Source organism: Ictalurus punctatus, chromosome 6 (assembly GCF_001660625.3).
Source record: "Ictalurus punctatus breed USDA103 chromosome 6, Coco_2.0, whole genome shotgun sequence".
NCBI classification, from domain to species: domain Eukaryota; kingdom Metazoa; phylum Chordata; class Actinopteri; order Siluriformes; family Ictaluridae; genus Ictalurus; species Ictalurus punctatus.
This window is the reverse complement of record NC_030421.2, coordinates 18,526,387-18,543,329: the sequence shown is the minus strand read 5'-3', so window position 1 is coordinate 18,543,329 and position 16,943 is coordinate 18,526,387. Positions and strand designations below refer to the sequence as shown.

At 37.6% G+C, this 16,943-nt stretch overlaps 1 protein-coding gene across 3 annotated transcripts in view; it reads left to right on the top strand.

Annotated features, from left to right (window-relative positions):
* kcnh3 (potassium voltage-gated channel, subfamily H (eag-related), member 3) overlaps positions 1-16,943 on the top strand; it is a 169,821-nt gene that overhangs the window by 107,648 nt on the left and 45,230 nt on the right. For all 3 annotated transcript variants that reach the window (XM_053680932.1, XM_053680931.1, XM_017469594.3), the window contains 5 exons: positions 7,757-7,891; positions 10,739-10,878; positions 14,456-14,708; positions 15,424-15,581; positions 15,746-15,953. In XM_053680932.1, the coding sequence (XP_053536907.1) occupies positions 7,757-7,891; positions 10,739-10,878; positions 14,456-14,708; positions 15,424-15,581; positions 15,746-15,953 (894 nt within the window). The remainder of the gene's footprint in view (positions 1-7,756; positions 7,892-10,738; positions 10,879-14,455; positions 14,709-15,423; positions 15,582-15,745; positions 15,954-16,943) is intronic.

Sequence of the window (16,943 nt, the reverse complement as noted above, 5' to 3'; positions counted from 1 at the left end):
AGACTAACTAAAGTAAACCTTTATTGATTGGCTTTAAATCGTATATATATCAAGATGAGTTAAAGCAATTTTATATATGGACTGCTTGTGTATTTTTAATAACATACAAATTTAATGAAACGTTTGTGACACCCAATCATTTCCTATTAATGACACTGACTAGAATAATAATAAATATGAAAAAGAAAGAAAGAAAGGAAACCAACATAAATACTTAAATTAAGACAAGTAAGACCAGTCTTTCATTTAAGAATGCTGCTGTATAAAAGGAGGAGGGGCTCAGGCAGTGTATAAGTTGCCACCATGTGTAACTACTAGACCCAGCACTAATTGACCGATAAGTGACTGATCTTAGTGTGTCTCAAACTTCAATGTGTTGAATGAATAAGTCTTTACTGATCACATATACATTACAGCACAGTGAAATTATTTTCTTCACATACCCCAGCATGTCAGGAAGTTGGGGTCAGAGCGCACGGTCAGCCATGATACAGCGCCCCTGGAGCAGAGAGGGTTAAGGGCCTTGCTCAAGGGCCAAACAGTGGCAGCTTTTAAGTGCTGGGGCTTGAACCTCGACCCTATGATCAGTAAGCCAGATCCTTAAACGCCAAGCGACCACTGCCCACTGTATACTCCCTAGTGTGCTGTGGATCATTCACTTCCTGCAGACACTTGCCCTTCTGCTTTTTTAAGAGCGATATCAGGCTGAGAGTTGATGAGACACTTACAGTTTGTTTGTTTGAATAACCTGGGTTCAGTCGATATACAAGTATATTTTTTACTCCATTTTCACATCAAGCCATTTTCTTTTCACTTCACTTAATTCACATCTAATTCACATTGTCCGTAATCTGGTTTCAGATTTTGACCATTCACGCAGTGTTACACTGTTAAATATATATTTTTTTTCTGGAGATCATTCCAGAGTTTGGATCCCGACAACCATCTGTAGCCAGGAGATCAAGGCCCTGTTTACACTAGTGTGTTTTCGTTTTAAAGCGGTGTTTTAAAATGAAAACGATCCTCGTCCACACTGGCGGTTCCGCTGTGTTTCAGAAACGATCTCCGTCCACGCTACGCGACCGAATACGCATGTCACATGACCATTCATGCACACTGGGCATGCTCGTACAAGTGTAAACAGGAAGTTGGTTGCTAGTCCAAACCGGCGTTCCGGTTAGGGCTTACGCTCCTCGAAATGAGATTTGTTGCCGATTTGCTCTAATCACAGCTTGCCTCTTGCGCATGTAAGCAGCTGCAGTATTATGAAATGCAGAGCAAAGCTTGCAGTTCAGTGTCCGTGTTGTTGTGTATACGATCAAGGTAGCAAAATGGTCATATAGGGGCTTGACGAATCAGGGAAGGATACGCAATGATCCAGACGGCCCAATCAGGGTGCAAATGTGGGCAGCCAGGCCTTCGTTTTCAAAAGTCTCAGTTTTTCCAGGGTGGAAAACGCTGGAGTAGTGTGGCGACAAGTGTAACCGTAGCAAAAGTTATGTGTTTTAAAACGAAAACACACTGTGGTAAACAGGGCCCAAGAGAACAAAATTAGGTGGGAGGGATGCCATACTCTCTCCCCTATCAATCAAATCTCCCCTAGCGCATTCTTCCAAGCATGTTATGCCACTCAGTAATGCAGCATGAGCAGCAGCTGGAAAAGATGCGGTTTGCTGGCTTCACACGTTTTGGAGGAAGCACGTGATAGCCTTCACCCTGCCTGGTTGTAGCTGTCCTATGATGGGTGGGAATCGGCCAAGACTAACTTAGAAAGAATTAAATAAATATATCAACAAACAAATAATGAGAACTGATAAATGAGGCCCACTGTGCATACAAACTGCTAAACTAATTTTCCATAGCTCACCAGTATTAATCTAATATAGTCTCTGTCGCTCTGTCTATATCTGTCTCGTCAGCGAGTGTGCACGTTCTCACAAATCTCTTTCACACACTACCTCAACAACGATGCATCAATAGTGTGATTTGTAGCTCACCTCATCTCTCTCATGTTAGTGGGGTTAGATGTGGAAGGAATAGTAGTTCATGGATGCACGTAGATAACACTCTGGATTGCCCTTCGTTCAGACATACAGATTTGAAATGATCCAATATTGCATATCTGTGTGTGGCAAAAGTATGTGAACCTCTAGGATTAGCCAAACTGAGGCAGAATCCCATACAGTTATAAGTGTGACAGCAAGATTTGAGGTCACGACCGTCCACTCCTTAGCACTGAATGCTAACTACTGAGCTAAGACTGCATTTATGTCATTAACTTGTTTTGTGTTCATTTGGGTTTATCTGGATATGATGGGTATTGGCAGTACTTCTATAACAGTAGCAGATTGGACGAGTAGGCGATTAGGAGCAGGCCTGGTGTGACATTTCTCTGGAGGGAAAGTATTGGTTCAATAACAGCAGTGAACCTTAGCTAGCTAACTGCTAGTTTGTTGTTTGTGAGAGACATTATGCTAACAATTGTTTGCAGTTTTCTTAGCTTATTAAATAGAATATTATGATTTATTTAGCTAGTTTGTAATACTTGAAACAGTCCTTGACTTGGATGTTCTGAGACAGTAATAATAATCAGTTGAGTCTTCTAGAAATACATAATCCTGGCCACATACCTGCGTTTTCTATTAGCCACACATCCAAGACTGGCAGATTTGTAGGGTTAAAGTTCCTCTAGATGAACTCAGCATGAAGATGTGAAACTATACACTGCATCCCCAAAAGACCCCATTTTGAGCATGAAATCTTCTTAGATTCAAGTGAATGGTCAGATTTTAGTCATGTCCGGGGTGACTGCAGCTTTACCTTACTAAATAATGCAGTTTTGGTAGCATTTTACTTAGGGCCTTTATAACACAATAATAAGCGATGCATAAACCTTTAGAGAATTGATGTTAAAACTAGTTAGGTTTTATGTGACTTTGCCTTAACATGAAACAGAGAAGAAAGAACAACTCTCAGTTATCATAATTGGTAGACTGATCGAGACTGGAAGATTTTCACCAATCCGACTGAAATTATTCCGATTGTAGACTCCGAATGTTGTTTATATAGGGAGTCCAAAGGTCTGAGGGCACTAGTGAAAATGTTTCTATTTTGCATTTTTTTTTCCTAATTTAATAAAACTGTTTTTGTTACAGATTATATTATTGTCAACAACTTGAATGAAAAGTAGACTCTTTTATTTATGTAAATATTTACATGAATTTCAGAGTTTCTTAGTATTTGGTACGTCCCCTTTTTTGCGCTAATGACAGTGTGCACTCAAGCTGGCAAGGACTCCACAAGTTTATGCAAAATCTTATGATCCATTCAAGATCAAATCCGTCGGAGTGTTGTCTGAACACATGCATCAACAGAAGAGATTGATCATGAGGAAAATATGACATTTTGTACAAAGTGGTTAACATGATCAATATCACAAAATAGCGAACATTTAAACAGGGAGCTAGAAATAGTGCAGAATATTAAATATTCAAGATATTGAACATTTGCTTTCTTTGCTTTAAATGTTTCAAAATTCTAAAAACCTGTTTATTTCCGATTTTAAATGGAAAAAAAAAACAAACCCAGATTTTCAGTATGGTCTCAGACATTTTGGACCTCACATTTTCTTAAACTGGACACTGTAGAGTAGACAATCCTCATTTATATACACGTTACTTGTAATCAAATTCAAAGTTTTACGCTTGCCTAGAGCGAGGTTTTGTCTCAGCGTTGTCATAACAACGAGAAGCGTGTGAGACTGGTCTATGCGGTCAGCATTTTCATCTCTCTGCTTGTGTTGTTAACAGGTTTTACATTATTTCCGTCTCAGAAAAAACATCTTCTAAGTGTGATTATTAGACAGACAGCGAAAAGAAGAGTGTGTGATGGCTGTAAATTGCTCAGCATTTCATATTTACAAAAACATCCAGGAACAAGTATGCTCTGGTTGTTGAACAGTAATGTCAAAACAAATGACAAATAACATGAAATGTCAGTTTTAAAACTGATATACAGTGGTGTTTGAAAGTTTGTAGAATTTTACGTTTACATTTATATTCATTCATTCAGCAGACGCTTTTATCCAAAGCGACTTACAAATGTGGAAATACAAGCAAAGCGATATATCAAGCGGAGAACAATACAAGTAGTGCTACCATACAAGATTTATAATTGACTATATATATATATATATATATATATATATATATATATATATATATATATATATATATATATATATAGCTTTTAATTGAGTTCTAGAAAAGCAAAGTGCACAGAATAGAGGTGTTTTTTTTTAAAGGATAATGTGGGGTTGGTATTTTAGGGGTACGTGCTCATGTAAGAGGTGGGTCTTTAGCTGTTTTTTGAAGATAGTGAGAGATTCTGTGGTCCGGATGGAGGTTGGAAGTTCATTCCATCACTGACGGACAGTTAGTGTGAAGGTTCTGGAAAGGGACCTGGAGCCTGGAGTAGACACTACTAACCGTCGGTCATTAATCGATCGCAGATTGTGTGAGGGAACGTAAGCCTTCAGGAGAGTGTTGAGGTAGGGCGGTGCTGTTCCAGACAGAATTTTCTAGATATCGCTGCATAATATGAGCTAAAACATCATCAGATTTTCACACAAGTCCTAAAAGTAGACAAAGAGAGCCCAATTAAACAAATGAGACAAAAATATTATACTTGGTCATTTATTTTTTGAGGAAATTGATCCAATATTTCATATCTGTGAATGGCAAACGTATGTGAACCTTTGCTTTCAGTATCTGGTGTGACTCCATAAACTAAATGTTTGTGGTAATTGTTGATCAGTCCTGAACATTGACTTGGAGGAATTTTAGCCTGTTCCTCAGTACAGAACAGCTTTAACTCTGGGATGTTGGTGGGTTTCCTCACATGATCCAATATTTATGATCCAATATTGCATATCTGTGTGTGGCAAAAGTATGTGAACCTCTAGGATTAGCAGTTAATTTCAAGGTGAAATTAGAGTCAGGTGTTTTCAGTCAATTAGTGCATTTACATGGACAACAATAATCCACTCTTAACCCGATCAAGACCGTGCTTTGATTAAGAAACTACCACGTAAACAGCCATTTTTAATTACCTTAATCTAATTAAAGTCATACTCGAAGTAAGCACTAATCAAATTAAGACATGTGGAGTACTCCTGTTTTAGTCGCATTATGGACGTGTATTACAGACATGTAAACACCTTAATCACAATATTAACGTCGTGTGAGAGTTTTCACCACATTTTGCGACAGGACACGATCACACACGGCAGTTTTACATTTTACGGCAAACAAGAGAGCACGGCTACGTCCCAAACCGCATACTTGCCTACTATAGGCCTGTAGTGGGGAAAAAGACATGTATCTCTATATAGACGGTAAGTACGCGGTTTGGGACGCAGCCCACGGCTTCAAGCCTTGTCTATTAGCACGTATAGCATGACAAATAATTAACTGCACTTAAAGCGTTCGTAAAAAAAATTAAACAAAAACACCCAAAACTGTATACGGTACCATAACGAAGACGAACTGTATGTCGATACGTGAAATTCTGGAGGGACGTCGGATGACCTGGCGCGGTGACGTAATGACGCGGGCTGTTAATCTAATTATGTTCTATAACATGTAAAACGGGAACATGACAGGAATATTCTAAAAGCGACTCATGTAAACACCTTAATCACATTATTATCTTACTCAGAGTAAGGTCAATAATTAGATTACTGCTGTCCATGTAAACGTATGGGATGACAATCAGGTGTTACTGAGCGTTCTGTTTTATTTGAAGAACAGGAATCTATCAAAGTCTGATCTTCACAATACATGTTTGTGGAAGTGTATCATGGCACGAACAAAGTAGATTTCTGAGAACCTCAGAAAAAGAGTTGTTAATACTGATCAGGCTGGAAAAGGTCACAAAACCATTTCTAAACATTTTGGACTCCACCATTCCACAGTCAAACAGATTGCGTATAAATGGAGGAAATTCAACACCAATGTTACCCTCCCCAGAAGTGGAGACCAACAAAGATCACTCCAAGAGCAAGATGTGTAATAGTACAGGGTAGTCCCATGTAATACCCTGCATTTTTTTTAAAACTTTGTGTATGGTTTGCAACCTTGCATTTCTGGTAAATATTAACTGTGTAATTTTTCTGAGGCAAATATTACACCCATTACATTTAAAGCAATTAAAATGGGTTTGCATGATCTGTATTTTTTTGTGTTTTTAAAAAAATTTTTTTTACAGGAGCTCATTGGGATCCAAACACGTATCTACAGAACACACAAATGTTTACATGGCTATCATTCTTCTAATTAATTATTTATTATTAAAAAAATAATGGATTACTCACCTCGTTTAACCGGATAGAAATGACATTCAGACGCCCTCATTTGGTTTACCCTAATCTGATTGAGATGTTTACATTAACATTTTTTAAATATGTATTCTTAGCTATCAGTCAAATTATTAACAGATTATTCAGCTGCATGTAAAGGTAGCCACTGTTAGGTTTAGTTCTCCTTATCTTACATATTATTGATTTGTTTTTCCCAAAAGCACATTCATGACAATTTGCGAAAGTCGTAGCAGCAATACATATTGACTCACATCTGTGCAATAAATGCAAATTTGATTATAAGTTCAAATAAGTCATTTTGCTGATATAAGGGCTTCACTAGCACACACACACACACACAAAAATGAAAGGACTCTTTATAAAAGGTTCAAAATGGCTGAAAACTGAAGAATCTTCACTAGTCTCTTTTGCACGTGAAGACAATGTAAGATTCCTTATCATATGTTTAGTCTTCTCACAGGTTTTAGCATAAGACAGCCTCCAATATTGCTTTATAAAATATTGACATGATGCTCATAAATGTGTTATGACGTTAATGATAAAATAATGTACCTTGAAAATGTCTTTTACATTACGTGATATATTTGTGGGTCATTACCCAGCCCTAGAGTGTTCCGTGCCATTTTAAATCAAACTCTGCTACTCTCGTTTATTGATGTAGGTCATTTTCTAGAAAACGAAAACATTTTTATTGGTTTAAACAGCTCGGTTTTTGCACGCAGACAACTTGCTGTCATTGTATGTTGTTGTGCATCATCGGTTGTATTATCGAAACGCTCAAAAGTTTCTATAATGCAAGTTTTCTAAAATGAAGTTGTTTTTTTCTCTTTTTTTGTGTGTGAAAGCTGTGCATAATAAAAATGATATACACAGAGTGAATTTTAGAGTGATTTGTCCCACCTGATATTCTCTAGCATAGTTATAACAGACATTTGATTTTTCATCACCGTCTCTTAGAGCCCTGTTTGGAATATAGTTGTTTTTGTAAATCTCATCAGCAGCTCTTAGGTAAGCAGGTGAGACACATGGATCTGCACTACTGCATGGATTGTAACCGTCAAAATACCTCTTCTGTATTTATTTATTTTCAGTTTCACCCAAGGAAGGCATAGACGATTAGGAGGGATAAAGACATCCCTGCCAAGAAAGCCTTCAATCTCCTCAGACAGATAGAGCTGATTTAAACTGTGTGTGTGTGTGTGTGTGTGTGTGTGTGTGTGTGAGGCAGACGCAGATAACTGAGGGATGAATTGGATTAGAGATATTCTCCAGCATGTTTCATGTGTCAGTGATAAGCTTGTAGCGTGTTCCCCTGTGTTCTGCTGTGTGTTAACGAGCAGCTGTTACAGAAGCTGTAAAAGTCTCTCTAATTGGCAGGTACTCAGTTCTGGTGTCTGCTGGATATCGTGCCTATTAAGAATGAGAAAGGAGAGGTCGTGCTGTTCCTGGTGTCCCATAAAGACATCACAGACAATAAGAAGGACCAGGACGAAGAACAGTGTCCTGAGATAGGTGAGCATCCACACAAACACACGATACCCATCAGTCCCTGCACATCACTCGACTACGACACCACATCACATGACCGGTCACACCCGATTTACTTCAGGTGATGTTTATATTAAACATATCAATATAAATTACCTCTATTATATATCATAACAGTATGCCTTCTTGATTATCAATACAGACACGTAAAAGGTCAATGAACAACATTTGTGAATTATGTGTGGTACAAAACAAACAGCGTTCAAAACAAGTCTTTTGAATCCCTGCTTGGAGAGAATTAATAGACTTGTAGGCTAACATAGCTGTGGATATAATACTTCGATGAATTAGAATGAATAAGAATAAGATGAATAAGGGCGTTGAAAATAGATTAAACCTGGATCATTTCAGGTATGCGTAGCAGCTTTATCCAAATCAAAGCTTCTACTATCACATCTGTTAAAGTAACTGCTTCTGTTAAGATTTTCAGCTCCATTAAGACTCCATTATCTTCCCCGCGGTGGTCTGATCAGTCCTCTGAGGATGCACTCTGATAGAGATGTGTTTCCATTGTTCCCTGGTATTATGTTCCATGTTCCCACGTATTATGGCCAATCGGGATCGTCAACATTGCACAACCGCATGCAGAATATCCCCTCTACGCTTATGTCCAGAACTCGCTTTCGTAGACTTTCGAGTGAAAAAAGATAGAAACCCTCTTCATTTCCCAAAAAATATGTAGCCAGTTTAAAGCTTAAACTTGATATTCACTCCCCGGCTTCAGAAGCCAGCTATAGCAGCTTTCTACCATCCTGCTGTATCTTCCTGTAGCCAGGCGTGCGGGAAGTGATGGATTCTGGAGAGGAATTTTGGGAAAATGTTTAGGTTTAGGCTATACTTTCTTGAAACATAAAAATAATATTATTAACCAGTTAAGCACTTTTTAAAATAATGTTTTTACTATGTAACACTTTTGAATGATTAAGTGATTATACAGTAATATATATATATATATACACACAGTGACAGTAAAATTGTACAATGAAAATGTTCATTTTTGATTTTGTTCTCTGTAATGTTTGTAATCCCGAGCACAAACTTTACTTGCACAATGTATGTAATCTGAACTAAATTGACTGGCATTATTGTTATAAGTCTGACCAATCATGGGTCAGATATTTAGAGCAGTTTTAAATCACCTTGTGTTCACCCTCTCATCAAGAAATAATGTATTTGCTCAAGGATATCCAATTCAATCCCGAGTTCTAGTTCACTGCCTGTATGGAGTTTCACATGTTCTCTATGTGGGTTTCCTCTCGGTTCTCCAGTTTCCTCCCACCTCCCGAAAAATATGCCAGTAGTTGGATTGGCTACACCACATTGCCTCTAGGTGTGAATGAGTGTGTGAATGTGAGCATACATGACATATAGTGGGGGAAATAAGTACTGGACGTGTCAACATTTTTTTCAGTAAATATATTTCCAATGAGGTTATTCACATGAAATTTTCACCAGACTTCAGTATTAACTCAAGAAATTCAGAAATTCACAACATTAAAGTCCATAAATAAAGTTATGTGTAATAAAGTGGAATGACTCGGGAAAAATTATTGAACACGCAAAGAAAAAGCAGTTCTAAAGGGCAATTAACCAGCTGAAATCATAAGTAAGATTACAGGTTGTGAAGGTGAGCGCTTTTCTTTTACCCTTCATGAGATGTTTCTTGTGTGACACCTTGGTAATGAAAAGCCTTTTTATTGACCATCAATTTACTAACTCAGCTGATATTAATTTGCACAGATAGGGGGTATAATTACTTTTTAACTACTTATGGATTTCAGCTGGTTCCTTGCCTTGGAGAACTGCTTTTTCTTAGCGTGTCCAATACTTTTTTCCTGTGTCCTTCCACTTTATTAAACAAAATTTTATTTATGGACTTTAATGTTGTGAATTCTTTATATTTCCAGATTTACTGAGTTAATACTGATGTCTGGTGAAAATTTCATGTGGATAATCTCATTGGAAATATTTTTACTGAAAAAAAAAATGTTTAACCAACTTGTTGGAAATACTTATTTCCTGCACTGTCTCAACCAGGGTGTATTCCCTCCTCACTCCCAGTATTCCCAGGATTAACTCTGGATTCACCACAACCCAGAGAGAGAGAGAGACTGGGAAAGAGCATTGTACTTGCATAGCACTGATGATCTCCTTCTGGCTGCCTTCTTTCTGATTTACAAACACTTGAGACTCTGTACTTCACACATGAAACCTGTCCTGTTCACTAACCTTGATCTACACTGGTTTGAAAGAAAGCTAATTATATTCTTCAGGTCAGATTCAATCTGAATGATTTTAAGTGAATTTGAAGTGAGTTTAATTGGGTAGAGAACATGAGTGCGGTTTTAGAGATAACAGAGAACAGAATGAATGTGACAGCAATAAATGTACACCCTGCTATCTCTATCAGTTTGCTTTTAAGTGGAAACCAATTTAATACTTTGTGCTCTTCACGTGTTCTTTGTTTGCAGTGCTTATATAACCCCAGTCATTTTAAGTTATTCAGTAATTAGTGCAGCAGTGATTAATCTTCCATGTACTTAGCGTGTATGACCTGCAAAGAAGTGAACAAGGATGCTTTATACACTTCTTCCTCCACATTCAACAAACTGCATATGTATGTATATATATATATATATATATATATATATATATATATATATATATATATATATATATATATATATCTCAGAGCTCAAACTATTTGAAGACCATATTCTGATCAGAAATGTGTTCACATACAGTATGTCACATTTGATTTGACTTCTGTTATAAACTCATGAAATGCATTAAAGCGTGCTCTGTGCTCAGATGAGGAGACAGGACTGGAGGTTCACAAGGTCACGCGGCCGCAGAGCTTCAACGCTAACCGGCGGCGTAGCCGGGCTGTGCTGTACCAGCTATCAGGACATCTGCAGAAACAGGACAAGAGCAAACTCAAGATCAATAACGTAAGTGCTTTACTGGTATAATCGTCAACAAGTAGTTGCTGAAGTGGTTAACCTTTCATGGAAGTTTGGGTAAAGTGAGAGAGGAGTTATTCACCATAAGTTAGATTGGTTTAGATAAGGTACTTTGAAAAATATCAACTCAATTAATAGCAAATGTTACTAAAAACAAGCTGCTCTTTTTTTTTTTTTTTTTTGCATTTCAATACAAGCAATGGTCATTATGTGAATAAATGATAAACAAAAAAGAAAAAGAAAAAATGTAACTCATATATTAACATGTATTATCCATATTACACAGATGGTACACTTCTCGTTCTATGAAAGAACATTATGGATAGCTTTCTCTGAATTTACTTTATACTCATAATAATCATGCACTAATACCTGAATTAAAACTTACTTAAATATGAACTAATGATGAGTTAAGGCACATACTAATCACAAACTAATGAAGAACTAACCTTAACTACGACGCGAGTCGTATTGAATTCATGCGTGAATAACGACCACCTTAAATACACGTTAGTACGTTAGGGTAAACTATATCAAACCTGCTCAGAAAGAAAGAATATGTATTAAACGTGCATAATTTCTAATTGTGTATATAATTTGCCATATGCAGCTGCGTACACAAACATCATTGGATGGCGCTGGATTACTTTCATAATTTGCACTGATCCCACCTTATTGAACGTAGAAATACGAAATAATTCATATAAACACCAATAATTTCATCTCAGCTCCATCCAATGATGTTTGTGTACATTGATGTTTGATTTAGTTTACCGCCGCATGTTAAGTAATACATGTACTAACATGGTGGTTATTCTCGCATGAATTCATAAGACTCATAAGACATCGTAAATAAGGTTAGCTCTAAGTAATTATTAATTCAGGTATTAGTGTATGGTTATTCATATACTGTTATTGTCAAGTGTTCCACTTTATCAGATTCCTATAAAAATACATAATAAGGGTTTAGGAAAAAAGAAATGCATATAGATAGTACTTAGCATACAGCATATTATTTCATTTGTAGCACATGTAGCACAATTACAGAAGCTGAAAATTGTGTAACAGAAGCAATACAAGAATCATAAGGAGTCAATATAATAATTTTAGCATAAATCTTAATGTCTAAGGTAATAATTGTTGTTTTGTTTACTTAAGCCCCTCAAATGTACATTAAATTGGAGCCATTCAGTAGACATAGCTTAATACAGCATTTAGCATTCAGCCAGAGGAAAAATAAAATAATGAGAACAACATTGCTGAATGCAAAAGTAACGGAACATTTTAGAACAATTAGAAAAGGAAATACAAAACGTACTTGTCCACTGATCTAATAAACCACAAACACACCCACAGAGTGCAGGGTAATTGTACATATGGAAGATATAAATCGAGACCAATGGCTCAGACACACCAAGCTCATTTCTAGGATATTGTCTTAGGCTTTGCACAACATGCCTTAAGGGTAATGGACTGATTCTGCAGCTTTTTCAAGGTAAAGGAAAGGAAATGAAGGACTGTTTATGCATGCTATGTATATAAAATACTAATCAGCCAAGGGTCTGGATGAACTTACTTGTTCTTAATGGTTATGTACAGTTTAAATCGTATTTTACATTCAGAAAAGCCCTAAGCCAGTTGAGAGATTTACAATGTTTTAGAATATATAGTAGAATACTCTATAATTTGTTACCCGAGATCCCCATGTGGACCAGAAAACGATGCCAAGCTAAAGAAACAGAGAGGATTAACAAATGTCTGAAAATGAATCCAGCACTCAAGTGCATTCTTTAAGGAAGGGGATTTGAGTGTAAGATATGAATATGAACTGAGAGAGACAGTAAAAACAGAAGTCTAAAGACAGAGTACAGTGGTGTGAAAAAAAAAACAGATTTCTTCTGTTTTTGTGTATGTCTCATACTAAATAGTTTTACATCTTCAAAAAAATATAACATAAAACAAAGTTAACCTGAGTGAACACACAATACAGTTTTTATTTATTTATTATTGAAGTAAAAAAAAAAAAAAAGTTATCCAACAGCTATCACCAATAATAATCGCCCCCTTAAACTCAAAATCTGCTTGTGCCACCATTATTTAGCAGAAATAACTGCAACCAAACACTTCCGATAACTGGAGATCAGTCATTCACTTACTTCTAGGACTAGGACTTACTCCTATGTTTTGGATCGTTGTCTTGCTGCATAATACAGTTGCGCTTGAGTTTCAACTGAAGACTGGTAAAGAGCAGAATTCATGTTTCCCTCAATTATTACAAGTTCCTTTGATGTTGTCCTTGGCTCTTTTGTGACTTCCTGGATGAGTCATTGCTGTGCTCTTGGAGGAATTTTGGAAGGTCGGACACTTCAGGGAAGGTTCACTCCTGTGCCAAGTTTTTCCATTTGAAGACAATGGCTCTCACTGTGGTCCTTTGGAGTCCCAGTGCCTTTGAAATAGCTTTGTAACCCTTCCCAGACTGATGAATTTCAATCACCTTCTTCCTCATCAATTCTGGAATTTTATTCAACCTTGGCATAGTGTGTTACTGGGTAAGAACTTTTAACCAACTTCATGCTGTTCAAAAAGTTCTATTTAAGTGCTGATTTGATTGAACAGGGTTTGCAGTAATCAGGCCTGGTTGTGTTTAGTCCAGCTGAACCCTATTATGAATGCAGTTTCATAGATTTGGGGATTTATACATTTTCACACAGGCCCAGTTGGTATTGATAATGAGTCTTTATTGGACACATTTACATATGCACAGTGAAATTATTTTCTTCACATAGCCCAGCATGTCAGGAAGTTGGGGTCAGAGCGCAGGGCCAGCCATGATACAGCGCCCCTGGAGCAGAGAGGGTTAAGGCCTTTGCTCAAGGGCCCAACAGTGGCAGCCTGGCAGTGCTGGGGCTTGAACCTCCAACCTTCAGATCAGTAACCCAGATCCTTAACCACCAAGCCCTGTATCGGATAACTTGTTTGCTTCAATAAATAATCATTTAAAAACTGTACTTTGTGTTTACTCAGGTTCATTTTGTTTTGATTTCTGAAACAATTTAGTATGAGATATACACAAAAACAGAAGAAATCAGCAAATGCTTTTTCACAGCACTGTATATGATAGACTTGTGCCGAATTACATATGTATGTAACCAGGAAAAAATACATGTTCCTCTAATATATTGTAATGTACAGTACAGTGCCCTCCACTAATATTGGCACCCTTGTTAAATATGAGCAAAGAAGGCTGTGAAAAATTGTCTTTATTGTTTAACCAAAATTCACAAAAATACTCTGCTCTCATGCACATCAAACAATTGCAAACAAAACACAGGCTTACACACACACACACACACACACACACACATATATATATATATATATATATATATATATATATATATCTTTGCTAAATCTAAGTGTGCAATGATAATTTTTGTCACTCTTTTTACCAAAAGATCAAAAGGTTCAACAATAAAGACAATTTTTCACAGCCTTCTTTGCTCATATTTACAAAGGGTGCCAATATTAGTGGAGGGCAGTGTATACTGTTGTTTTCTTCTTTTAGAATATGTTTGGTGAGAAGCCGCCCATCCCCGAATACAAGGTAGCAGCCATTCAGAAGTCCCGCTTTATCCTCCTTCATTATGGTACCTTCAAGGCTGGCTGGGATTGGTTGATTCTTTTAGCCACCTTTTATGTGGCAGTCACTGTCCCCTATAACGTATGCTTTGCTGTGGTTGGTGTACGGGACGACATGCCAACACCCAGAAGTCCACCGAGTGTGAGCGACATTTTGGTGGAGATCCTTTTTATGCTAGGTAAGACACACAGCCTCTGTTACTCTGGAATATTGACCTCATCTGCTTTCTTTCACAAGGGCAGCATGAAATGAATGAAAGTTGTATTGTTTATTATGTAAAAGTGGAAAGGACCCGGAGACCACAGCAAAGCATGTGGTTATCACGTTCGCCTCACACCTCCAGGGTCGGGGGTTCGATTCCCACCGTGGCCCTGTGTGTGTGGAGTTTGCATGTTCTCCCCGTGCTACAGGGGTTTCCTCGGGGTACTCCGGTTTCTTCCCCCAGTCGAAAGACATGTATGGTAGGCTGATTGGCGTGTATGAATGGGTGTGTATGTGATTGTGCCCTGCGATGGATTGACACCCTGTCCAGGGTGTACCCCGCCTAGTGCCCGATACCCCCTGGGATAGGCTCCAGGTTCCCCCGTGACTCTGAAAAGGAGTAAGTGGTAGAAGATGGATGGATATTTACAGCGCACAGCCAATCGTGATTTTATGACTTGTTTATTCTTGCGTTTTTTTTCTTTGTTCATAAAATGACGCCATCATTAAGATTTGAGAATATTTATTCCTGCAAAAATATTGTGTACTAGCTTTGATGAGCCCATGCCAGTGGCTATTATCTCATTGTGGAAGGAAAACTTCACTGGTCCAAACACTGATGTTATATTTAAACGTGCAAGAGAACTTACACGAGGGCTAAGCTGACATTGTATTATTTTGTATCATTTCAGATATTGTGTTGAACTTCCGTACAACGTTTGTGAGCACATCAGGCCAGGTGGTGTACGACGCTCGCTCCATCTGCGTGCACTACGTAACCACCTGGCTCTTTGTGGACCTAATCGCTGCGTTACCCTTTGACTTACTCTACGCGTTCAATGTCAGTGTGGTGAGTTTTTTACTGTACTAAAAATTCTTGCTATAAATGTCAGCATGTGCTGTTGCCAGTATTAAACCTTGTGGTACAATGCATCACATCATAACAGAATACACAGTAATAATAACCTGGTGCAGGATTTCAGTTTAACTGCTGTGTGTGCTTTATGTCTGCAGTTCTTTGGGGTTCATCTACTGAAGACTGTTCGGTTGTTAAGACTCCTGCGCTTACTCCAGAAGCTAGAGCGCTACTCACAGTATAGTGCCGTCGTCCTCACCTTGCTCATGTCGATGTTTGCTCTGCTGGCTCACTGGATGGCGTGTGTCTGGTACTTTATTGGACGCTGTGAGATCGAGAATAATACGCCTGGATCCTGGGACATTGGTGAGTATATACACTATACAGTATCTCTGCACTAATAATATGCGTCTCATTAGTGTTCCAGTTTAGCATCTGAAAGTTTCTGTCCTTAATGAGCAATTCTTAGGGATTTATTTAATGTTGTTTACTGCATATTTCTCTAACTAATGACCAATGAACACCCATGTACCACCAACAGTGTACTGTACTTCTGTGAAGTCCTAGTTGCCATGGTCATAGCCGTAAGCTATAACTTTTTAAGTTTGCCAGAAATATTTAAAAACTCATGTACCAAAACTCATAGCCATTAGTATATGCTGTACATTTCCAACTTCTATCATCGCCTAGTTTGAATGTACATGTAAATGTCCACTAGGTTTGACTATGTTTACATACAGACTGCTAAAAATGATCAGTTGCACCGGATGACAACGAAGCTTCTAGTTATAACATAAAGCTTAAGAAAACATTTGCAGCAAATAAAACTACTCTGAGAATCTGTTCTGAGTGAACAATGCTGACATGCACAGAGTTTATAGAAGAGTTTTGGATAAAAGCGTCTGCTAAATGAATAAATGTAAATGTAAAAAGAAAAGGGCAATTGCAGCTACTGTATAAATGCATTTTCGTTTCTTTATGTTTTCCTTCACGTGGATAGTTATGGTCAGCTCTGATCATCTGACATGGACACCTCGCTGAAATGCAGTTTCCGTAATGGATCGTATAAATGGAACGACTAGGTTATTTTTATATCAGGCAGAGGAGCGAGCTTTTTTCTCGGGTCCTCTAAAATGCCATCAAATTGAGATACTGGCAAGAGAGTATACACCATAAAATATTGTATTTATTATCAATGCAGTATTATACCGATACATTTGTTGCATGTGAGCCCAAGCAGTAGAAGAGAACAAGCGAGTACAAAATACAAATACAGTACAAGATGGATAAATCAGTAAAGTGTAATACATTTAGCATCATTGTTTATTTAACTACAGGTTGTATTACACTGGAAAA